A 26,801-nucleotide genomic window follows, 5' to 3' on the forward strand; every position below is an offset into this window, starting at 1 on the left:
AATATTACTTAAGGCTAATACAAAAAAGGGATTTTTAGAAATGTTGGCCAACTGAAAAGTATGAAAATGAAAAATATGAGCATGTACAATACTCAATACTTGGTTGGAGCTCCTTTTGCCTCAATTACTGCGTTAATGCGGCGTGGCATGGAGTCGATGAGTTTCTGGCACTGCTCAGGTGTTATGAGAGCCCAGGTTGCTCTGATAGTGGCCTTCAACTCTTCTGTGTTTTTGGGTCTGGCATTCTGCATCTTCCTTTTCACAATACCCCACAGATTTTCTATGGGGCTAAGGTCAGGGGAGTTGGCGGGCCAATTTAGAACAGAAATACCATGGTCCGTAAACCAGGCACGGGTAGATTTTGCGCTGTGTGCAGGCGCCAAGTCCTGTTGGAACTTGAAATCTCCATCTCCATAGAGCAGGTCAGCAGCAGGAAGCATGAAGTGCTCTAAAACTTGCTGGTAGACGGCTGCGTTGACCCTGGATCTCAGGAAACAGAGTGGACCGACACCAGCAGATGACATGGCACCCCAAACCATCACTGATGGTGGAAATTTTACACTAGACTTCAGGCAACGTGGATCCTGTGCCTCTCCTGTCTTCCTCCAGACTCTGGGACCTCGATTTCCAAAGGAAATGCAAAATTTGCATGGTTGGGTGATGGTTTGGGGTGCCATGTCATCTGCTGGTGTCGGTCCACTCTGTTTCCTGAGATCCAGGGTCAACGCAGCCGTCTACCAGCAAGTTTTAGAGCACTTCATGCTTCCTGCTGCTGACCTGCTCTATGGAGATGGAGATTTCAAGTTCCAACAGGACTTGGCGCCTGCACACAGCGCAAAATCTACCCGTGCCTGGTTTACGGACCATGGTATTTCTGTTCTAAATTGGCCCGCCAACTCCCCTGACCTTAGCCCCATAGAAAATCTGTGGGGTATTGTGAAAAGGAAGATGCAGAATGCCAGACCCAAAAACGCAGAAGAGTTGAAGGCCACTATCAGAGCAACCTGGGCTCTCATAACACCAGAGCAGTGCCAGAAACTCATCGACTCCATGCCACGCCGCATTAACGCAGTAATTGAGGCAAAAGGAGCTCCAACCAAGTATTGAGTATTGTACATGCTCATATTTTTCATTTTCATACTTTTCAGTTGGCCAACATTTCTAAAAATCCCTTTTTTGTATTAGCCTTAAGTAATATTCTAATTTTGTGACACACGGAATTTTGGATTTTCATTTGTTGCCACTTCAAATCATCAAAATTAAATGAAATAAACATTTGAATGCATCAGTCTGTGTGCAATGAATAAATATAATGTACAAGTTACACCTTTTGAATGCAATTACTGAAATAAATCAAGTTTTTCAAAATATTCTAATTTACTGGCTTTTACCTGTATATATACACACATATTTATATACACAAATATATACATATTTATATATACACACACATATATATACACACATATATATACATATTTATATATATATATATATATATATACATACATATACATACACATATATATATATATATATATATATATACATATATATATATATATATATATATATATATATATATATATACACATTTATATATACATATATATACATATATATATATGTGTATATATATATATACAAATACATACATATACATATATATACATACATACATACAGTCAAGAAAATAAGTATTTGAACACCCTGCTATTTTGCAAGTTCTCCCACTTCGAAATCATGGAGGGGTCTGACATTTTCACGGTAGGTGCATGCCCACTGTATGAGAGATAACCTAAAAAGAAAAATTCAGAAATCTCAATCTATGATTTTTTAACAATTTATTCGTGTGATACAGCTGAAAATAAGTATTTGAACACCTGTCTATCAGCTAGAATTCTGACCCTCAAAGACCTGTTAGTCCACCTTTAAAAGTCCTTCTCCACTCCACTGTATAATCCTGAATCAGATGCACCTGTGTGAGGTCGTTACCTGCATAAAGACACCTGTCCACCCCATACAATCAGTAAGACCCAAACATTCAGCATGGCTAAGAGCAAAGAGCTGTCCAAAGACACCAGAGACAAAATTGTACAACTCCACAAGGATGGAAAGGGCTACGGAGAAATTGCCAAGCAGCTTGGTGAAAAAGGGTCCACTGTTGGAGCAATCATTAGAAAATGGAAGAAGCTAAACATGACGGTCAATCTCAATCGGAGTGGAGCCCCATGCAAGATATCACTTTGTGGGGTCTCAATGATGCTAAGAAAGGTGAGGAATCAGCCCAGGACTACACAGCAGGACTTGGTCAATGACCTGAAACGAGCTGGGACCACTGTTTCCATGGTCACTGTTGGTAATACACTAAGACGTCATGCTTTGAAATCATGCATGGCACGGAAGGTTCCCCTGCTTAAAGCAGCACATGTTAAGGCCCGTCTTAAGTTTGCCAATGACCATTTGGATGATCCAGAGGAGTCATGGGAGAAAGTTTTGTGGACAGATGAGACCAAAATTGACCTTTTTGGTCATAATTCCACTATGCGTGTTTGGAGGAAGAAGAATGATGCGTACCATCCCAAGAACACCATCCCTACTGTGAAGCATGGGGGTGGTAGCATCATGCTTTGGGGGTGTTTTTCTGCTCATGGGACAGGACGACTGTACTGTATTAAGGAGAGGATGACTGCAGCCATGTATTGTGAGATTTTGGCCAAAAACCTCCTTCCCTCAGTCAGGTCATTGAAGATGAGTCGTGGCTGGATCTTCCAACATGACAATGACCCAAAGCACACAGCCAGGAAAACCAAGAAGTGGCTTCGTAAGAACCATATCAAGGTTCTGGAGTGGCCTAGCCAGTCTCCAGACCTAAATCCAATTGAAAATCTTTGGAGGGAGCTGAAAGTCTGTGTTACTCAGCGACAGCCCATAAACCTGACTGATCTAGAGAAGATCTGTGTGGAGGAGTGGGCCAAAATCCCTCCTGTAGTCTGTGCAAACCTGGTGAAGAACTACAGGAAACGTTTGACCTCTGTAATTGCAAACAAAGGCTACTCTACCAAATATTAATGTTGGTGTTCAAATACTTATTTTCAGCTGTATCACACGAATAAATTGTTAAAAAATCATAGATTGTGATTTCTGGATTTTTCTTTTTAGGTTATCTCTCATACAGTGGACATGCACTTACCATGAAAATTTCAGACCCCTCCATGATTTCTAAGTGGGAGAACTTGCAAAATAGCAGGGTGTTCAAATACTTATTTTCTTGACTGTATATATATATGCACATATATAGATACACATATATATGTGTATATATACATACCGTATTTTTCGGACTATAAGTCGCAGTTTTTTTCATAGTTTGGCCGGGGGTGCGACTTATACTCGGGAGCGACTTATGTGTGAAATGATTAACACATTACTGTAAAATATCAAATAATATTATTTAGCTCATTCACGTAAGAGACTAGACATACAAGATTTCATGGGATTTAGCGATTAGGAGTGACAAATTGTTTGGTAAACGTATAGCATTTTCTATATGTTATAGTTATTTGAATGACTCTTACCATAATATATTACGTTAACATACCAGGCACGTTCTCAGTTGGTTATTTATGCCTCATATAACGTACACTTATTCAGCCTGTTGTTCACTATTCTTCATTTATTTTAAATTGCCTTTCAAATGTTTATTCTTGGTGTTGGGTTTTATCAAATAAATTTCCCCCAAACATGCGACTTATACTCCAGTGCGACTTATATGTTTTTTTCCTTCTTTATTATGCATTTTCAGCCTGTGTGACTTAAACTCCGGAGCGACTATACTCTGAAAAATATGGTATATATATATATATATATATATATACACATATATATATATATATATATATATATATATATATATATATATATATATATATATATATATATATATATATATATATAAAGTATATACACACAAATAATATTTATATATGTATATAAATATTCTTTATTTTATTTTATCTTGTTTTCTTACACTTCTGTGTCTCATTTGCAAGTACTGTACTGTATTATATAGTAGAGTTAAATGCAGCTGCGATCCCAAGACGTTAAATGACATTAGTGTATAGATTAGTGTGTGTTGCTTTAGCCTGGAAGTAGTCTTTGTCATTAAGTTCAATTAAGTTTTTTTTGTTGAGCCCTGACAAAATGGTCAAACTTTAAGTATTGTGTGTATAACACACCAGCTGTTTGATTGTACCGGTAACATGCATCTTAGTGTAGTATTGATTACCCAATTTAGTAAAATTGCGAATGCTAATTGGTAGCATGTCCATGACAAATCAATGTAAAATAGCATTGAGCTAGAGGATTCTGAAAAGTAGAGCCTTAGTACACTTTCGAGTGCCGCCTTCTTGCTTTTTGTTAGCATGGAAAATAGCAACAATCAATCAATCAATCAATGTTTATTTATATAGCCCTAAATCACCCAGTCTGCTCAACCGGACGTGATGTCACGTGCAACACAGGTATCCAAATATGGCGCTGTTTGATTTCATGTGAGTCGTTACCCAGAAGTGCAACGGGACTTTGGTCAGTACCTATAAAAGAACAGAATTCGGTACCCATCTCTATTTCATAGGCAGTCAGACCTCATGTTTGGACACTTATACGGCTCGAGACTCAGACAAGCAGAACAAATGTTGATGTTTAATTTTAGACTTGATGTTTCCAAACCATGAAGTTGCCTGCACATCAACTTACCTCTATACGCTGGGAGTTGACCTTTTTGCCTTTTTTATTCCAGCTGACCCTTGGCTTGGGGTCACCCGTCGCCTGGCAAACAAAGGACACGACACCCCCGGAGACACCTATCTGGTCAACAGGGACTTTCGTGAATCGCGGCGGCGCTGTGGAGAGAGGACGGGGAAAGAAATGCAGACAAACGTAAGCAAAGACTCGAGTAAACATCAAACATCAACACTTGAGTCAACTCTGTTCCTTCTATGGCAGCGGAGCAGTGTGCAGTTGTACACACATGTGGCACTTGGATGTTAACAAATCCCACACAAGCAAGCCTCCCCTCTTGCAGCCATACACTCCTCCACATGGTCTCAATCTGGAACATACACCCACAGACTTCAAGATGGACAGTGTGGTAAGAGGCTCATAATCTGTGCAACAATGATTCCTAACTTTTGTTCAGAGGTTTCAGCAGAATGTACCAAGGGGGATGGATGATCATTACTCTCAATGAGACTTCATAGCATAAGTGTCAACATGAGACATGGAAACCAACACATCCCATCCAACCTGATGGAGCTTGAGACCCTGATAACTCATTAAACTAATAATTATTTAGCCTAAGCCCTGTTTCGGCCACACTAAACCATCCTTTAAGGTTCCCCTCCCTGGATAATGTTTTTACACGGGTAAGAGTGCCATCTATTTCTTGAATCTCCGGCTCTTAAAGGGGAACATTATCACCAGACCTATGTAAGCGTCAATATATACCTTGATGTTGCAGAAGAAAGACCATATTTTTTTAACCGATTTCCGAACTCTAAATGGGTGAATTTTGGCGAATTAAACGTCTTTCTATTATTCGCTCTCGGAGCGATGACGTCACCATTTTCTCACTTTCGTCGGTGTGTTGTCGGAGGGTGTAACAACACGAACAGGGACGGATTCAAGTTGCACCAGTGGCCCAAAGATGCGAAAGTGGCAAGAAATTGGACGAAATTTGTTCAAAGTACGAGGCTGTGGGGAAAGCCGACGAAATGGTCAGTCGTTTGTTCCGCACACTTTACCGACGAAAGCTATGCTACGACAGAGATGGCAAAAATGCGTGGATATCCTGCGACACTCAAAGCAGATGCTGACATCAACTTCAAAACTGGACAGATCAGCTTTCAGGAAAAGAGAGCGGATGAGGGTATGTCTACAGAATATATTAATTGATGAAAACTTTATTCATTACTCGCAGTTTTACGTAAATTATGATACATAAACTGTGTTTAACAATAATTTAGCTTAAAAACATTTAAATGCAGACAGCCCTGAAATGGGCTGTCTGCACTCTCAAAGTGCATGTTGTTGCCAAATGTATTTCATATGCTGTAAACCTAGTTCAGGGTTGTTAGTTTCCTTTAATGCCAAACAAACACATACCAATCGTTGGTTAGAAGGTGATCGCCGAATTTGTCCTCGCTTTCTCCCGTGTCGCTGGCTGTCGTGTCGTTTTCGTCGGTTTCGCTTGCATACGGTTCAAACCGATATGGCTCAATAGCTTCAGTTTCTTCTTCAATTTCGTTTTCGCTACCTGCCTCCACGCTACAACCATCCGTTTCAATACATGCGTAATCTGTTGAATCGCTTAAGCCGCTGAAATCCGAGTCTGAATCCGAGCTAATGTCGCTATATCTTGCTGTTCTATCCGCCATGTTTGTTTGTATTGGCATCACTGTGTGACGTCACAGGAAAATGGACGGGTGTATATAACGATGGTTAAAATCAGGCACTTTGAAGCTTTTTTAGGGATATTGCGTGATGGGTAAAATTTTGAAAAAAACTTTGAAAAATAAAATAAGCCACTGGGAACTGATTTTTAATGGTTTTAACCCTTCTGAAATTGTGACAATGTTCCCCTTAATGTATGGACTCATTGATTGTTCACAAACTGAGTTGGGAGAGGAAGTGACGCCAGAAAGACCGTGCCCCACAAAGGAAGTGACATCAGAAAGAACGCGCCACAGCCATCACACATGAATACTTTAAAAAGAAAAAAAATGCACGATTGCAGCTATTTGGGATACAACACATCTCAGACGGCAATACAGCAATGTTGAGCGACAGTTTTGGATAAGGCCTAGAACACGGGTCGGCAGCCCAAAATGTTGAAAGAGCCATATTGGACCAAAAATACAAAAAAATCTGTCTGGAGCGGCAAAAAATTAAAAACCATATTACATATAGATAGTGTGTCATGAGATATAAATTGAATTAAAGGCCTACTGAAACCCACTACTACCGACCACGCAGTCTGATAATTTATATGTCAATGATGAAATCTTAACATTGCAACACATGCTAATACGGCCGGGTTAGTTTACTAAAGTGCAATTTTAAATTTTGCGCAAAATATCCAGCTGAAAACGTCTTGGTATGATGACGTCGGCGCGTGACTTCATGGATTGTAGAGGACATTTTGGGACAGCATGGTGGTCAGCTATTAAGTCGTCTGTTTTCATCGCAAAATTCCACAGTATTCTGGACATCTGTGTTGGTGAATCTTTTGCAATTTGTTCAATGAACAATGGAGACAGCAAAGAAGAAAGCTGTAGGTGGGAAGCGGTGTATTGCGGCCGACTGCAGCAACACAAACACAGCCGGTGTTTCATTGTTTACATTCCCGGAAGATGACAGTTAAACTTTACCATTGGCCTGTGGAGAACTGGGACAACAGAGACTCTTACCAGGAGGACTTTGAGTTGGATGCGCAGACGCGGTACCGTGAGTACGCATGCAGCTGCGGCTTCCAAACATTTGATCGCTTGCCCGTACGTGCGTGCCGCTATGTGCATGTCACGTACGTAACTTTGGGGACTTGGGGGACATACATGTGCTGTATGAACTTTTGGGAGGTGAACGGTACTTTGGGCTGTGGGATTGAGTGTGTTGTGCAGGTGTTTGAGTTGTATTGGCGGGTTATATGGACGGGAGGGGGGAGGTGTTTGTTATGCGGGATTAATTTGTGGCATATTAAATATAAGCCTGGTTGTGTTGTGGCTAATAGAGTACATATATGTCTTGTTTTTATTTACTGTTTTAGTCATTCCCAGCTGAATATCAGGTCCCACCCGCCTCTCACAGCATCTTCCCTATCTGAATCGCTCCCACTGCCCTCTAGTCCTTCACTCTCACTTTCCTCATCCACAAATCTTTCATCCTCGCTCAAATTAATGGGGAAATCGTCACTTTCTCGGTCCGAATCGCTCTCGCTGCTGGTGGCCATGATTGTAAACAATGTGCAGATGTGAGGAGCTCCACAACCTGTGACGTCAAACTACTCGTCTGCTACTTCCGGTACAGGCAAGGCTTTTTTATCAGCGACCAAAAGTTGCAAACTTTATCGTCGATGTTCTCTACTAAATCCTTTCAGCAACAATATGGCAAAATCGCGAAATGATCAAGTATGACACATAGAATGGACCTGCTATCCCCGCTATCTCGCATTTTAGTAGGCCTTTAAACGGTGGCATTGTGTGTGTGTGTGGACAAGGATAAGGTTAGGTGGGATTTACCCTGGATAACCTTAGAGGTGCTGCAAAGAGGAATGGGCGAAACTGCCCAAATATAGGTGTGCCAAGCTTGATACTTTTGAGAGATCTCGCAAAACTTTTTTTTCCCCTCCATGTCCCTTTAGGGGCTCTGTATATTACATCCAAAAGCTTCATCAGGATGTGGTGTGTACAACAATGCTCGGGACCCTGAAAGCAACGTCACGAAAAGTGTACGTATGGCTCTGTTTTGACTTGAGGCAAAATGAAATGACCTGTGAAACCTCTGTGTTGAACTTTATTTGTTTCATTGTACCGTAAAAATGTTCAATTGTGATGTGAAAGTGAAACTCTTGGGGTTTACTAAATATTGCCAAACAAATGTTGATCAATTTGGTGTTTTGCATCCTCATATTTTGGTTTTCCAAATGAAGAATCCTGTTATAAATTGATGTAAGTAAGACTGAGAGAAAGCCCAGTCTCCTTGGGAAGACGGTACTTTTGAACCGCAGAGTTCTGTGGCCATGATCAAACGGCAAGTGCAAAACGTCAAGTTAATAATTAAGGGATTGCGGGCCGAACCCCGTCTCCTTGCACTGCTCAACACATGAAACAGTCCTTGCATTCGTTGTCAGGTAAAGTGAAACAGGAAAGTACTTGGAGAGAGCAAAGCACTGCGATGACGTGTAAGACAAGGGCACTGAAATAAAGGGAGATAAGCGCCGCCTGCAAAGTAGCTTGCTCTGAAAAAACGCCCACATATGACGCACATGTTACCACAAGATACTTAAGTGGTGATTGGTCATAAGAATATGATAGCAGCGGCATTGGACCTTGCAATCACACTTGTCCTTATATCTCTTCAGACAATGGCAGACAGAATTGTACCATTGTACAGTTTGTTAGACTACTAACATTTTTTTACGAACACCAAGGGCCCCAACCCAATCAGGAGCCCCCGATTTGGACGTCGGAATGCAATGATTGGTGTTATGGCTGTCAATCACAGACGGCTTGTGTACTCTCACTCTCGGTTTTGTTGTTTTTTTCCTTTTGCTGTGAGCGGGGCCGCAAACCCAGGTCGCCGGGGTGAGAGGCGAGCGTCCTGACTACTGAACTAAAAGCATAGGCAATCTCCCACCGCCAGCACTATTTATTTATTCATCTATTTTTAACTATTTTGTGCATAGAATGTTTTGTACCTTTTATGATTTGTATTGATGTTATTATATTTAATATTTAACCTTTCTGTTTTTGCAATAATTTGGGGGATTTTAACTGTGTTTTATATATACAATGTTCTGTGCTTATTGTGATTTTGATTATTATTATTTTTTCATCTTTTACCTTTCTCTTTTAATCTGGACAGCACTTTGGGACACTTTTAAAATTGTGCTATATAAATAAATCTACCTTGACCGGCCTCTGTAACACACTTAAAAAAAAAAAAAAAAAATATATATATATATATATATATATATATATATATATATATATATATATATATATATATATATATATATATATATATATATATATATATATATATATATATATATATATATATATATATATCCATCCATCCATCCATCTTCTTCCGCTTATCCGAGGTCGGGTCGCGGGGGCAGCAGCTTAAGCAGGAAAGCCCAGACTTCCCTCTCCCCAGCCACTTCGTCCAGCTCCTCCCGGGGGATCCCGAGGCGTTCCCAGGCCAGCCGGGAGAGATAGTCTTCCCAGCGTGTCCTGGGTCTTCCCCGTGGCCTCCTACCGGTCGGACGTGCCCGAAACACCTTCCTAGGGAGGCGTTCGGGTGGCATCCTGACCAGATGCCCGAACCACCTCATCTGACTCCTCTCGATGTGGAGGAGCAGCGGCTTTACTTTGAGCTCCCCACGAATGACAGAGCTTCTCACCCTATCTCTAAGGGAGAGCCCCGCCACTCGGCGGAGGAAACTCATTTCGGCCGCTTGTACCCGTGATCTTGTCCTTTCGGTCATGACCCAAAGCTCATGACCATAGGTGAGGATGGGAACGTAGATCGACCGGTAAATCGAGAGCTTTGCCTTCCGGCTCAGCTCCTTCTTCACTACAACGGATCGATACAGTGTCCGCATTACTGAAGACGCCGCACCGATCCGCCTGTCGATCTCACGATCCACTCTTCCCCCACTTGTGAACAAGACTCCGAGGTACTTGAACTCCTCCACTTGGGACAAGATCTCCTCCCCAACCCGGAGATGGCACTCCACCCTTTTCCGGGAGAGAACCATGGACTCGGACTTGGAGGTGCTGATTCCCATCCCAGTCGCTTCACACTCGGCTGCGAACCGATCCAGTGAGAGCTGAAGATCTTGGCCGGAGGAAGCCATCAGGACCACATCATCTGCAAATAGCAGTGACCTAATCCTGCAGCCACCAAACCAGATCCCCTCAACGCCTTGACTGCGCCTAGAAATTCTGTCCATAAAGGTTATGAACAGAATCGGTGACAAAGGGCAGCCGGAGTCCAACCCTCACTGGAAACGTGTCCGACTTACTGCCGGCAATGCGGACCAAGCTCTGACACTGATTATACAGGGAGCGAACTGCCACAATAAGACAGTCCGCTACCCCATACTCTCTGAGCACTCCCCACAGGACTTCCCGGGGTACACGGTTGAATGCCTTCTCCAAGTCCACAAAGCACATGTAGACTGGTTGGGCAAACTCCCATGCACCCTCAAGGACCCTGCCGAGAGTATAGAGCTGGTCCACAGTTCCACGACCAGGACGAAAACCACACTGTTCCTCCTGAATCCGAGGTTCGACTATCCGGCGTAGCCTCCTCTCCAGTACACCTAAATAGACCTTACCGGGAAGGCTGAGGAGTGTGATCCCACGATAGTTGGAACACACCCTCCGGTTCCCCTTCTTAAAGAGAGGAACCACCACCCCGGTCTGCCAATCCAGAGGTACCGCCCCCGATGTCCACGCGATGTTGCAGAGTCTTGTCAACCAAGACAGCCCCACAACATCCAGAGCCTTAAGGAACTCCGGGCAGATCTCATCCACCCCCGGGGCCTTGCCTACAATCTACAATGTAAATAGTCACAAAAAGAAAGAAAACCCATTGAATGGGAAGGTGTGTACAAACTTTTGGCCTGTACTGTGTGTGTGTGTATATATATATATATATATATATATATATATATATATATATATATATATATATATATATATATATATATATATATATATACTGTGTATATATAGATAGATATATATATATATATATATATATATATATATATATATATATATATATATATATAAATATATATATATATACACACACGTACACACACACACACACACACACACACACACACACACACACACACACACACACACACACACACACACACACACACACACACACACACACAGTACAGGCCAAAAGTTTGTACACACCTTCCCATTCAATGGGTTTTCTTTCTTTTTGTGACTATTTACATTGTAGATTGTCACTGAAGGCATCAAAACTACGAATGAACACATGCGGAGTTATGTACTTAACAAAAAAAGGTGAAATAACTGAAAACATGTTGTATATTCTATTTTCTTCAAAAATAGCCACCCTTTGCTCTGATTACTGCTTTGCACACTCTTAGCATTCTCTTGATGAACTTCAAGAGGTAGTCACCTGGAATGGTTTTCACTTAGTTTTGATGTCTTCACTGACAATATACAATATAAATAGTCATGAAAAAAAAAAAAACACATTGAAATGAGAAGGTATGTCCAAACTTTTGACCTGTACTGTATATATATTATACAGTACATATATTTAATAGATTTTTTTTTTTTATCGCTAAAAAATAGTTACAAATAATATTGATTCATTCGAAAACCATTTTTTGTACACGCAATATTTAATTTTGTTAAATGGGGGGTCTATAATTGCTTTGCATAGTATATAATACTGTGACACAAGAGTACAAAGAGGGTGAATTCCAATATTTTTTGAGTAGTTTTACCTTTGACTATTCCACTTTCCGAACCTTACTATTTCCTTGTACATAATATCAGAGTAAATAACTACAAGAACTCCTACAGCACATCAAGTCTCTCCAGGATCCTTGCGGCCATTTTTTATGATCGTTGATTTTGCGGCAGACTTTTCAAAAAGTTGCAAAGGTTTGAGGTTTTTTTTTTTACCCCAATAACATTCTTTGTTAACTTTATTAATTTGTTATCAATGTCAAGAGTGTTCTATGTAACCTTAAACTAAGAGTGTGCAAAGTGCAGCCAGGAAGCCATTTCTGATACAGATATTCCACAAAAAAAAAATAATACTCAAACTAAAAAAAATGTTATGGAAAGAGAAAAAGTGGAAATGTTAATGTGATTAACACAAAGCTGACATGCAGGGTCCTTTGATTTTTCAATGGAAAACGTTTGAACACCTCTGCCTAAAACTTAAAAAGTACAAGATTTTAACTAATCAAACATAAATGCTTCATTTGCTCACAAATCTGCGAGTTGATTGGAAAACAAATACCCGCTTTATTACCACACTGAGTCACAAATCCTAATTTATAAGTAAGTAGACCGATATAAAAACAAACACCACCAAAGGCTCTATTATTGTCCGCTGTCTGCTCTGTCGTTCGCAAGTTGCAACATTTTAATGAGCATTGTTTGTAAATTGTTTGTTTTCTCACCCCTTTTAGGTCACGTCCACAAAATGTCTCATCTTACCGTTTTCATTCCTTACGAACATTATCCGCCCCAGGTTGTATTCCCATGAATGTCTATTTTAGACCAATTACTTGGGCTTGTCCTGTGTTATTACCTGAACTGTGGACTATAATTAACCTTTTTTCTTTTTTAACAGTTTGCCTCTGGGCGTACGCTGCCATTTAACTTTGTGTTCTGGGTTTTAACCCAAAAATTGGAACCTTGCTATAAACAGGTGATTACAGGGCACTAGAGTGTGAATAATATCAGCAATTAAATTTGGTATTGTTTTTTTAAATAAGAATTGGCAAAAACTGCCCAAGAATGTAAACATTTTTGCATGGTTCTGCTATAGTTCTGCCGCTTTTTCTAAAAATGTCCAGTATGAATCCTGACTATTATCTTAAATGTAAACATCAGATGGACATAGGCTATATGCCACTAGGGATATAACGATAAACACTAAAAATGCTAACTGACGCAAAACTCCCAACGGTTATTGTCAGGTTCAAACACTGATGACATCTATTAGACAAAGAAGCAAGGAATTAAACAGAGACAGAATTCAATTTAGCTCAATTGAGGAGAAACGCTGTACCCTTGTACAGTGTTGTCCCACGCTCTGATGAAAGATGGTACACCTCCTCTTTTATTTGGACTTTCCCTGATTACATGGCAACAGCTGTTTCTAAAGGGACGGGGGTCGTAAACAGCCATCGCCTTTGGTTAAAAAACAGTTCAAAGAAAAGGTCGTAAACAGCCGTTGCCCTCGGTCACAAAACAGTTCAAAGAAAAGGTGCCTGGAGGGGGGTCAGGCCCTGCTTCCTCTCCGCTTTGTATATCTCGGGTCAAGACAAAATCTTCCTGTGGATTACAATATATCAAAGAAACCGACACCCTCATGTCGCTCCCCATCCTACGCAGTGGAGTTTTACAAGCCTTTTGATTGGTAAGATCAAAGACAGATTTTGTCTGCCCGCCGGGAACTCATTGAAACACAAAGTTTTGCGACAACTTAGATACAATTATTCTGACAGTTATTGTTACCATTTTATTCTAAAAAGACCAAAAACCGTGACTGATAACTGCACTTTAATAATCTCACAGACTGACTGGTGCCTGATCACTATCTTAAACGCTAACATTAAAAAAAGACATTAACAGCTTTCCCTATTAAGAAACGTCATACCCCAATCTTAACTTATAAAAACACATTATTGTCTGAGCTACTAATGTATACAATTGTGCAAATTGAACCTACAAGCTGTGCTCGTTGTAAAAAACAAAACAAAACAATTTGAGCACATTCAACAATACCCTGATAATGATAACGCAATAATTTTGGTCACAATAACTGTGTTCTGAAATGTTCGTATCATTACATCGCTAAGTTATTCTATTATTCTCCCTAGAGATTCTCATTAGTTTACTTACTAAGTTCCTGTTCATAGCGCATTTTGTATGCTCTTTTATTCCACTTTTTTATGTTTTTTTTTTGTTTTTTTTAATAGCACTTTAGGGCCACAAATTCACTTTGGACGCCCCTGGCTTAGAGTTTATTAAGTACAGTATTTTTCGGAGTATAAGTCGCTCCGGAGTATAAGTCGCACCGGCCGAAAATGCATAATAAAGAAGGAAAAAAACATATATAAGTCGCACTGGAGTATAAGTCACATTTTTGGGGAAATGTATTTGATAAAACCCAACACCAAGAATAGACATTTGAAAGGCAATTTAAAATAAATAAAGAATAGTGAACAACAGGCTGAATAAGTGTACGTTATAAGAGGCATAAATAACCAACTGAGAACGTGCCTGGTATGTTAACGTAACATATTATGGTAAGAGTCATTCAAATAACTATAACATATAGAACATGCTATACGTTTACCAAACAATCTGTCACTCCTAATCGCTAAATCCCATGAAATCTTATACGTCTAGTCTCTTACGTGAATGAGCTAAATAATATTATAAATGGGTTATACTTGTATAGCGCTTTTCTACCTTCAAGGTACTCAAAGCGCTTTGACACTACTTCCACATTTACCCATTCACACACACATTCACACACTGATGGAGGGAGCTGCCATGCAAGGCGCTAACCAGCACCCATCAGGAGCAAGGGTGAAGTGTCTTGCTCAGGACACAACGGACATGACGAGGTTGGGATTGAACCAGGGACCCTCGGGTAGCGCACGGCCACTCTTCCACTGCGCCACGCCGCCCATTTGATATTTTACGGTAATGTGTTAATAATTTCACACATAAGTCGCTCCTGAGTATAAGTCGCACCCCCGGCCAAACTATGAAAAAAAACTGCGACTTATAGTCCGAAAAATACGGAAATAGTTTCCCTTCACTGTAATACCAAGTAGGACCTCAAAAGGTGAGCAACACCGAGTTGTGTAGTTGTCCGAATCAAAGTAATTCTCCACAAAACCTGCCCTGATAAGCACACCCAACGTGTCTTTATCTGCTTGGCAGGGGGACATGGTCCCTGCGCTATGGGGGGGGGGGGCTCAGATACCTTTTTAAGTCTCTGATAATAGAACAAATCAACGCAAACACCCGTACTGCAGGACCCGTACTGTGCAGAGAGACGCTGGTTTCACTAATACAGCCGCCACCTGCTATTGTGCCACCTCTGTTGGAGCCGATAAGACAAAATAGACTGGCCATGTGATTGTAAAACACTGGAGAGTGGGAGGTGGGCAAATGAAGATGACAACGGTCCATTTTCACTGCTTTACTGCTGTTCGATTTGGAGGGTGGCTTTATGACTAATGCAGTAATTGATAGAGAAAAGCTTCTTGGGTCACAAATGGATGCCATTACCCACTGAATTAGCAAAATGGACAACAAAATGATGCAGAGCCTGTCTGTGATTTGCACAAACAGGCAGGCAAATTGACATCTTTTATAGTGAAGGGGTATTTTGTCTTAATCTGAAATGTTCCAAAAAAGAACAGGGTATTATTAGAGGTAAAACGTGTCCTTCGGATGTCACAATTTTCCTTTTAGCATTTATTATCACGGCGGATGGTTCAGTTTGTATTATTTTTACAATATGGTCCCGAGTGACGGGTTAAAAAATTCCTCAAATAGTGACCTGCACTCTAATCCAAGCCATGGCTCAATCGTCTACTTGAAAGCGGTGTTGTGTTAAATGTCGTATCTGTCCTCCAAAAAAGTTGTTTTTGGTTCTCTTCGAGAGAAAATTTAATGCCTGTAATTAGAGATGTCCGATAATGTCTTTTTTGCCGATATTCCGATATTGTACAACTCTTAATTACCGATTCCGATATCAACCGATACCGATATATAGTCGTGGAATTAACACATTATGCCTAATTTTGTTGTGATGCATTAAACAATGTAACTTTACCATGAATTGATTAACGTGGACTTAAACAAGTTGAAAAACTTATTGGGGTCTTACCATTTAGTGGTCAATTGTACGGAATATGTACTGTACTGTGCAATCTACTAATACAAGTTTCAATCAATTAATCAAAAACAATGTTTTCCAAAATAAGAGAACAACTTCGACTCCAGTTATGGAAAAAAGGTATGTGGGCGGGGGGGTTTATTGTAGCGTCACGGAAGAGTTAGTGCTGCAAGGGATTCTGGGTATTTGTTCTGTTGTGTTTATGTTGTGTTACGGTGCGGATGTTCTCCCGAAATGTGCATGGCATTCTTGTTTGGTGTGGGTTCACAGCGTGCCGCATATTTGTAACAGTGTTAAAGTTGTTTATACGGCCACCCTCAGTGTGGCCTGTATGGCTGTTGATCAAGTATGCCTTGCATTTACTTATGCGTGTGTAAAAGCCGCATATATTATGTGACTGGGCAGGCACGCGGTTTGTATGGAGGAAAAGCGGACGTGACGACAGGTTATGTTGTCCGGGTGGAAATCGGGAGAATGGTTGCCCCGGGAGATTTTCGGGAGGGGCACTGAAATTCGGGAGTCTCCCGGGAATATCGGGAGGTTGAGACCGATACTGATAATTTCCGATATTACATTTTAAAGCATTTATAGGGCGATATCATCGGACATCTCTACCTGTAATGGATTATGGGTAGGGATGGGTACTCAACCGTTACGGTACTAATCCGGTACCTGGGAATCAAGACCGGTACTCTAAGGTACCAGTTTTGTGTACTTCTGTGTTCACTTTTGTGTAAGTTAATGGTTTATATTTTTTCCTGCAACGTTTAAAATTGAGTAGATTATGAAAACAGTTATGTCGAGTTGTTATATTTTGTTTTCTTATTACATTTCTGAGTCTCATTTGCAAGTATTATATAGTAGAATTTGCATGCAGTTGCAATTCCAAAACGTTAGATGGCAGTAGTGTATAGGCGACTGTGAGTTGCCTAGCTAGAAAGTAGTCTTTGCCATTAAGTTAAATACACATTTTGTTGCGCCTTACAAAGTGTTTACACACTTGCTGTTTGATTGTAACATGCAATCTTAGTTGTAGCTTTCATTATCAAATTTAAAAGGTGTTAAAATCGCCATGTAAAATCGCTAATGCTAATCAGTAGCATGTATATAACATATCCAATGTAAGTTAGCGTCAAAGTATTGCATTTTGGACACGTTTTCTATCAGCAGACTCGCTTTACTGGTATGGAACATTTCAACATTACCTACAGTCAGCACCGAGTGCTGCTAGAGTCCTCGTTTCCCCGCCAAGTGTTTGAGCCGATGTTTAGTTTGCAATCGGACGTGACAGCACGGGACACAAAAGGTATTAATAGATGGTGCCGTCTGATTTTTACATAAATCGATACCAACAGAATTCGGTCGGTGCCGATGAGAGTACAAAATTTGGTACCCATCATTCAGCATATATAATTATAATTTAATAAACCAAAAAGCAAAACGTCTACATAAATGTATAACATGTATTTGATATTATTAAAAAAAAAATGTAGAATACATATTGCTCTGCTTTTACCTGTTCACCGACAAAAAAGCTTTTTTTGTGCATACATTAAATCTAACATATTGTTATCTGTTCATGGTAAACGAGGACAAACCCCAAATTTGCATTTGTATTTCTGTTGGGCGTATGTATACATTTCTCACTTAGCTATACCATCTCTGTAATTGCTAGATAATCAGTTTAGATTAAGGCAGCGCATTAATGGATTAATGGACATACTGTTGTACACCCCCCGTCTCACTTTCACATATGCAAGCACGCACACACACACACACACACACACACACGCACACACACACACGCACACGCACACACACACACACACACACACACACACACACACACACACACACACACACACACACACACACACACACACACACACACACACACACACACACACACACACACACACACGCACCCCCCTAAACAAGCCCAAACCCAATCAATCAAAGCCAATTCACACAGGCTCCCTGGGCAAGCGGCATCACTATGGCGACCAAGCCTTTACTTTAAACCATTGCTTGTCTTGTCAGGAGGTTTTCACACACAATCACTCACCTAACAAAGGCCAACCAACATGAACTAGCAGGAAAACGATGAGGAAAAAAATAATAATAAAAATAGTGTGAAATAATCCTAATAAATCCAATAAATTGACGGCTTATTTAGAATAGAGTGGGTTATTTTTGTTTGTTTAATTGTGCAGCCGATTTTTTAAGATAATACCTTAACAGGATATAGAGCAACACTTAACATGTGTTAATGTGGTGTACATCAAAAATTAGACTGCATGTTTATTTATGAACAAATATTTGAAAATGTATTAAAAAAAATTGATTAGTGCTTGCTTGCATGATTAAAAATTAACCTAAAAACAATGTAGGCACAAATTAAATTGTATTGTCAGAATTTCAGACAGGAAATCATTTTAAATGTTTTACTTGAATGCACCACATTTATTTGCTCAAAACAGTTTTATCTAAAGTCCCATCTGGGTGTATTTTGGTGGGAAATTTGCCAGCGAGCACACTGGTCGGAGTCTCCTCACACATCTCCGCATTTCAGGTAACCGTCCGCGGTTAAAGGAGCATTTGCGGTAAAAATAAATTGCATAGATAATACATGATTAATGTAATAATGTTTTGTGGTGAATCACATGAGTTAACTGGTTATTTTTCAAGTGGTCATAGTATGATTTTTTTTCTACATTTAAAACACTTCCTTGTGGTCTATATCAGTGTTTTCAAACCACTAGTGCCGTGAGATATTGTCTGGTGTGCCGTGGGAAATTATGCAACTTCACCTAATTGGTCCAAAAAAATACTTTTTGCAAATCAATAATTATAATCTGCAAATAATGTGCCGTTGCTTAGTGTCTGTCCTGTGAAGAACTCAGCAGGGTAAGCACGTAATACTCCACGTCAGTAGGTGGCAGCAGGTAGTTAATTGCTTTGTAAACGTCGGAATGTGTCGGGTGAGACGAGGATGGTTTGTTGTGATCCCAATATGCAGAGCACAGCGGTAGGCAGCGTGCAGGTAAAAAGGTATGTAATGCTTAAACCAGAAATGAACAAAAGGGAAAGGGAAAGAAAAAGGAAAAGGCAATGGCTATGCAAAACGAAAGTAAAACTGAACTGGCTACAAAGTAAACAGAAACAGAATGTTGGACGACAGAAAAACTTACGGCGTCCACAAAGTACATCTGTACATGACATGGCAATCAACAATGTCCACACAAAGAAGGATAGCGTCCGCACAACTGAAATAGCCTTGCTTGCTAACACAAAGCAGGTGCAGGGAATAGCCCTCAAAGGAAGACATGAAACTGCTACAGGAAAACACCAACAAAACAGGAAGGGCCACCAAAATAAGAGCGCAAGACAAGAACTAAAGCACAGGAAAACACCAACAAACTCAAAATAAGGCACGACGACCTGGTGGAGTATCATTTTTTTACGTTTTCTGCTGGTGGTGTGCCTCCGGATTTTGAAATGAAAAAAATGTGCCTTGCCTCAAAAAAGGTTGAAAAACACTGGTCTATATAACATGCGATAGTGGTTCTTTGGTCAAAATGTTGCATGGTTTATGTTTTATAGACCTTTTTCAAGCCATTGTCTGACCGTCTCTTCAGGATGTGCCGTTTTGTGGGCGGTCTTATTTACGTGCCTCCACTTCAACAGTGTTTTCTCCCCGTCATGTTTGCTGTAATTTGTAGCGCTTCCATAGCGAGTCTACTGACAGATATAAGTGAGAACTATATGCTACTTTGTATTCGAAATGGTAACAGCGAAATATGCATGTGCATGTACGAGCCAGTCTGCCCCACAGCCAGTGTTTTTTTTTACTCCATTTTCTAACTTAGTTTTAGTCATAGTCCTTTGACAAAAATGTATTTTAGTTTTAGTTGAGTTTTAGTCTAGTTTTAGTCCACGAAATTCCTCAACATTTTAGTCGACTAAAATTACTAGAGATGTCCGATAATATCGGACTGACGATATTATCGGCCGATAAATGTTTTAAAATTTAATATCGGAAATTATCGGTATCGGTGCTATTAAATAAAGTGGATTGGATTGGATTGGTTTAAAAAATTATCGGTATCGGTTTCAAAAAGTAAAATGTATGACTTTTTAAAACGCCGCTGTGTACACGGACGTAGGAAGAAGTACAAAGCGGCAATAAACCTTAAAGGCACTGCCTTTGCGTGCCGGCCCAACAGCCATACAGGTCACACTGAGGGTGGCCGTATAAACAACTTTAATACTGTTACAAATATGCACCACACTGTGAACCCACACCAAACAAGAATGACAAACACATTTCGGGAGAACATCCGCACCGTAACACAACATAAACACAACAGAACAAATACCCAGAATCCTTTGCAGCACTATTAATAACCACCAAACCTCACCCCACACACGCACACACACCTTGTAGCGTCCCAGAAGAGTTATTGCTGCAAAGGGTTCTGGGTATTTGGTCTGTTGTGTTTATGTTGTGTTACGGTGTGGATGTTCTCCCGAAATGTGTTTGTCATTCTTGTTTGGTGTGGGTTCACAGTGTGGCGCATATTTGTAACAGTGTTAACGTTTTTTTATACTAGCACCCTCAGTGTAACCTGTATCGCTGTTGATGAAGTATGCGTTACAATCACTCGTGTGTGCGTACCGAAGCCGCACATATCTTATGACTGGGTCTGAACGATGTTAGAATGGATGAAAAGCGGACGTGACGATAGCTTGTAGAGTATGTTAAAGGCAGTGCATTTAAGGCATGCCCCAAAGACTGTGGTCCCGGTGGACGAGATATATTGACTGTTGAACACATTTTTTCGATAATGAAGGTTGCCTCAGCTCAAAGCCTGAGCCCCGACATTAATGAACTAGCATCCAAGAAAAGATGGCAGGTATCTGGCTTGGGCACATCAGATTAGATCAGTGTGTTGCAAACTGAGCAGTTTAAAGTCCTGAATGGTTGTTTTATTCATTGTTATTTTATTTTCAAATGTACTAGCCTGTGGAAAAAGTTAATGTTGATATTTACCTCAGAAGGTTGCAAATAGAAAAGAGGCATTCAATGTTTATTTAAATTGTATTTGATATGCCATTGATTTCGGGAGAACATCCGCACCGTAACACAACATAAACACAACAGAACAAATACCCAGAACCCCTTGCAGCACTAACTCTTCCAGGACACTACAATATACATAACCCGCTACCCCCTATCCCCCCCACCTTTGCAGGTGTGTAATTTGTTGTGAGTTCATGCACTGTGTTGGTTTTGTTCTTTAAACAAGGTGATGTTCATGCACGGTTCATGTTGTGCACCGGTAAAAAAAACACATAACTTTGTCTTGAATTTGAAAAATTTTTTTTTTTTTTTTTCACTAAAGGGTTTAGTGAATGCGCATATGAAACTGGTGGGGTTCGGTACCTCCAACAAGGTTAAGAACCACTGATCTATAGCATATATGGATAATCCGCAGACGTCACAGGTCAGAAAACGTCACAGGACAAAGCAAGTTTCAAAAAGGCTCAAATTTCCAACAGAAGTATGAATGAAGCCAAGATTGTTTAATAAGTATCTCCGCAATGCATCTACGATTTTATTTCAAATTTGTATGCAGGTCCCAAATAAACAACAACAAGTTCTAATTGGTACAAAAAAACTAGGCAAATACACTGAAAGTGTGTTTTATTGTTTGTGCTGTGGCGCCATCTTATGGACAAGTTCGCTCACTGCAGTGTCCTTCCATTCCGTGCTTTCAACAACCGGAAGTAGAGTGTTGTTTCATCTTCTAATCATCCATAGCATTTCTAAAGCGACTTAAGTTTCACAATATAACTAAAACAGTTTATACTTACTAAACCGTCCCATGTGTGATGTTTGTAGGATTGTTTTCATAAGTATTTGTACGCGCTATCGTGATGTAATGATGCTAGCGTCTTTAGCTAATATGCTAACATGTTTACGAGCGTCTGTGTTAGAATTATTAACTTACAATGTTTGTTTCAATTTTACAAATGTCTCAGTAAATTCACCAAAACATCTCCGTGGAGTTATTGAGTCTGTTTAGCTGATTGGAGCAGCTAGTGGGTCCTGTTTTGTTTAACCAGCCGTTTTACTGCCATGTTACAGACACTGTTTGGAAACAATTAAGGTTTTTTAAAACATACATTTACAAAATCTTATTTTGTAAATAACTTACTTTCACAACTAATATACACTATATTGCCAAAAGCTTTTGGCCACCCAGCCAAATGATGAGAATCAGGTGTCCTAATCACTTGGCTTGGTGTATAAAATCAAGCACTTAGGCATGGAGACTGTTTCTACAAACATTTGTGAAAGAATGGGCCGCTCTTAGTGATTTCCAGCGTGGGACTGTCTAAGGATGCCACCTGTGCAACAAATCCAGTCGTGAAATTTCCTCACTCCTAAATATTCCAAAGTCAACTTTAGTATAAGAAAAGTGAAGAGTTTGGGAACAACACCAAGTCAGCCACCAAGTGGTAGGCCACGTAAACTGACAGAGAGGGGTCAGTGGATGCTGAAGCGCATAGTGCAAAGACTTTCTGCACAGTCAGTTGCTACAGAGCTCCAATCTTCATGTGACCATCCAATTAGCCCACGTGCAGTACGTAGAGAGCTTCACGGAATGGGTTTCCATGGCCGAGCAGCTGAATCTAAACCATACATCACCAAGTCCAATGCAAAGCGTGGGATACAGTGGTGTAAAGCACGTGGCCACTGGACTCTAGAGCAGTGGAGACGCCTTCTCTGGACTGATGAATCATGCTTTTCCATCTGGCAATCTGATGGACCAGTCTGGGTTTGGAGGTTGCCAGGAGAACGGTACATTTCGGACTGCATTGTGCCGAGTGTGAAATTTGGTGGAGGAGGAATTATGGTGTGGGGTTGGTTTTTCAGGAGTTGGGTTTGGCCCCTTAGTTCCAGTGAAAGGAACTTTGAATGCTCCAGGATACCAAAACATTTTGGACAATTCCATGGGATGGCACTTCAAGTTCATATGGCAATATAGTGTATCTGCGACTTATAGTCCGGTACAGCTAATATATGGAACAATATTTATTTATTCAAAAATTTTGTGAGTGCTGTTTATATCTTGGTGTGCTCTTTAGTCCGGAAAATATGGTAGCTATGATTCGGTTCTGTTTTGGTTAATGTGAACATCAATAGCGTGACCTAATTAAGCATGCAAACCAGAACAATGGCTATTTTTATATCATTAAACACATTTCTCTTGTTATCTTACCATTTTCTCTCATACACATTTTACACTATATGTGACAAATTGTACAAATCCCTTTTTTCAGAAAAGCTCGCAACCCACATGAGAATAGACCTTACCCGAAAATGGGACAATTTTGCATCATCAAAAGACACAAACGCACGTTCCGTGGCTCTAAGAATAGAAGAGGACAAAAAAGGACATTATGGGTTTGTAGAAACCCCTTTGCCCATTGCATCACGCAGCGTAACATCAATGTCAAGTTCACTGCAAACAAACTTGAGGGATTTTGCTAGACCACCAGGGACAACCAGGGTAGGATGTGGAAATGTGTGTTACTACCCAGAGGTGGTGAGAGTCATGGCTATCAGGCAGCATTTCTACTAAGAGGAGCACCCTTGTAATAGGCACAAATTGGTCCCGTTGAAACCATTGTTGGAAGAAAGCAAAAAAAAAAGCACTACACAGAAAGTATTCTGTAGCCCACTGGTAATAAATGTGGTGGTTATAGAAATGGTATTGAGATGAAATGTGTACCTGAATAGACCAGAGAGGGAAAACAAGATGGGTTGCAATTAGTATTGCACAATATAGGTGATATATGTTATACAAACCCCATTTCCATATGAGTTGGGAAATTGTGTTAGATGTAAATATAAACGGAATACAATGATTTGCAAATCCTTTTCAACCCATAATCAATTGAATGCACTACAAAGACAAGATATTTGATATTCAAACTCAAACTTTTTTTTTTTTTTGCAAATAATAATTAACTTAGAATTTCATGGCTGCAACACGTGCCAAAGTAGTTGGGAAAGGGCATGTTCACCACTGTGTTACATCACCTTTTCTTTTAACAACACTCAATAAACGATTGGGAACTGAGGAAACTAATTGTTGAAGCTTTGAAAGTGGAATTCTTTCCCATTCTTGTTTTATGTAGAGCTTCAGTCGTTCAACAGTCCGGGGGTCTCCGCTGTCGTATTTTACGCTTCATAATGCGCCACACATTTTCGATAGGAGACAGGTCTGGACTGCAGGCGGAGCCAGGAAAGTACCCGCACTCTTTTTTTTTTTACGAAGCCACGCTGTTGTAACATGTGCTGAATGTGGCTTGGCATTGTCTTGCTGAAATAAGCAGGGGCGTCCATGAAAAAGACGGCGCTTAGATGGCAGCATATGTTGTTCTTGTATGTACCTTTCAGCATTAATGGTGCCTTCACAGATGTGTAAGTTACCCATGCCTTGGGCACTAATGCACCCCCATACCATCACAGATGCTGGCTTTTCAACTTTGCGTCGATAACAGTCCAGATGGTTCGCTTTCCCTTTGGTCCGGATGACACGATATCGAATATTTCCAAAAACAATTTGAAATGTGGACTCGTCAAGACCACAGAACACTTTTCCACTTTGCATGAGTCCATCTTAGATGATCTCGGGCCCAGAGAAGCCGGCGGCGTTTCTGGATGTTGTTGATAAATGGCTTTCGCTTTGCATAGTAGAGCTTTAACTTGCACTTACAGATGTAGCGACGACCTGTATTTACTGACAGTGGTTTTCTGAAGTGTTCCTGAGCCCATGTGGTGATATCCTTTAGAGATTGATGTCGGTTTTTGATACAGTGCCGTCTGAGGGATCGAAGGTCACGGTCATGGGGGGTCCTCTCCAAGGTTTCTCATAGTCATTCACATTGACATCCCACTGGGTTGTGAGTTTTTCCTTGCCCTTATGTGGGCTCTGAACCGAGGATGTCGTTGTGGCTTGTGCAGCCCTTTGAGACACAGATTTAGGGCTATATAAATAAACATTAAATGATTGATTAAAGCTCCTTGGGACAAAAAGGATCACATTTTTATTTCTTAAAATCGTCTGCAACAACAGTCTCCCAATCAATGCATCGCCTAGGCCAGGGGTCGGCAACCTTTACCACTCAAAGAGCCAATTTGACCAGTTTCACAAATTAAAGAAAACAATGGGAGCCACAAAAATCTTTTGAAATTTAAAATGAAATAACACTGCATACAACGTTTTGTTTTTGTTTTGTGCTATGTATAAACCAAGGGTCTCAGACATGCGGCCCTCACCTTAATATAAAAATTGAATGTTAGTGCGTTTTATATGCTTTATATGAATGGCGCTTGACAGCGTAATTCTTGTGATCCCTCCCGATTTTTCCCGCAGACCACGAATTTCAAGGCAACTATTCTCTCGAACGTGCTGTTATGGTACAGCATTTAGCGCCCACTACAACCAGCGTGCCGGCCCAGCCAAACGTTGTATGGGGCTTCTGCTTGCTCACGTAAGTGACAGCAAGGCATACTTGGTCAACAACCACACAGGTTACACTGACGGTGGCCGTATAAAACAACTTTAACACTCTTACTAATAATGCGCCACACTGTGAACCCACACAAAACAAGAATGACAAACACATTTCGGGAGAACATCTGCACCTTAACACAACATAAACACAACAGAACAAATACCCAGAATCCCATGCAGCCCTAACTCTTCCGGGATACATTATACACCCCCGCTACCAAACCCCGCCCACCTCAACCGACGTACGGAGAGGGGGGGGGTTGATGTGTGGGGGAGCAGGGATGGGGTGGGGGCGGGGTTTGGTGGTAGCAGGGGTGTATAATGTAGCCCGGAAGAGTCAGGGCTGCATGGGATTCTGGGTATTTGTTCTGTTGTGTTTATGTTGTGTTAAGGTGCAGATGTTCTCCCGAAATGTGTTTGTCATTCTTGTTTGGTTTTGGTTTAAAGTGTGGCGCATTATTAGTAAGAGTCTTAAAGTTGTTTTATATGGCCACCGTCAGTGTAACCTGTGTGGCTGTTGACCAAGTATGCCTTGCTGTCACTTACGTGTGCAAGTAGAAGATGCATACAACAAAAGGCTGGGTTAGCACGCTGTTTGTATAGACTGTAGAGGGCGCTAAATGCTGTACCATCATGGCACACCCTTATTATTATTGTTAGGGTGAAAACCGGTGAATATTGATCCTGGGAGTTTACTACGAGAGGCACGGAAATCTCCCAGGAAAACCGGGAGGATCGGCAAGTATGCAGTATGCAGCTGAGCCG

At 40.6% G+C, this 26,801-nt stretch overlaps 1 protein-coding gene across 1 annotated transcript in view; it reads right to left on the reverse strand.

Moving 5' to 3' along the window:
* Positions 1 to 26,801, reverse strand: part of ptprsa (protein tyrosine phosphatase receptor type Sa) — a 476,646-nt gene that overhangs the window by 330,459 nt on the left and 119,386 nt on the right. Inside the window, exon 3 of the mRNA XM_072914629.1 lies at positions 4,759 to 4,904. Within this exon, the coding sequence (XP_072770730.1) occupies positions 4,759 to 4,904 (146 nt within the window). The remainder of the gene's footprint in view (positions 1 to 4,758; positions 4,905 to 26,801) is intronic.

Source organism: Nerophis lumbriciformis, linkage group LG14 (genome assembly GCF_033978685.3).
Source record: "Nerophis lumbriciformis linkage group LG14, RoL_Nlum_v2.1, whole genome shotgun sequence".
Taxonomy (NCBI): domain Eukaryota; kingdom Metazoa; phylum Chordata; class Actinopteri; order Syngnathiformes; family Syngnathidae; genus Nerophis; species Nerophis lumbriciformis.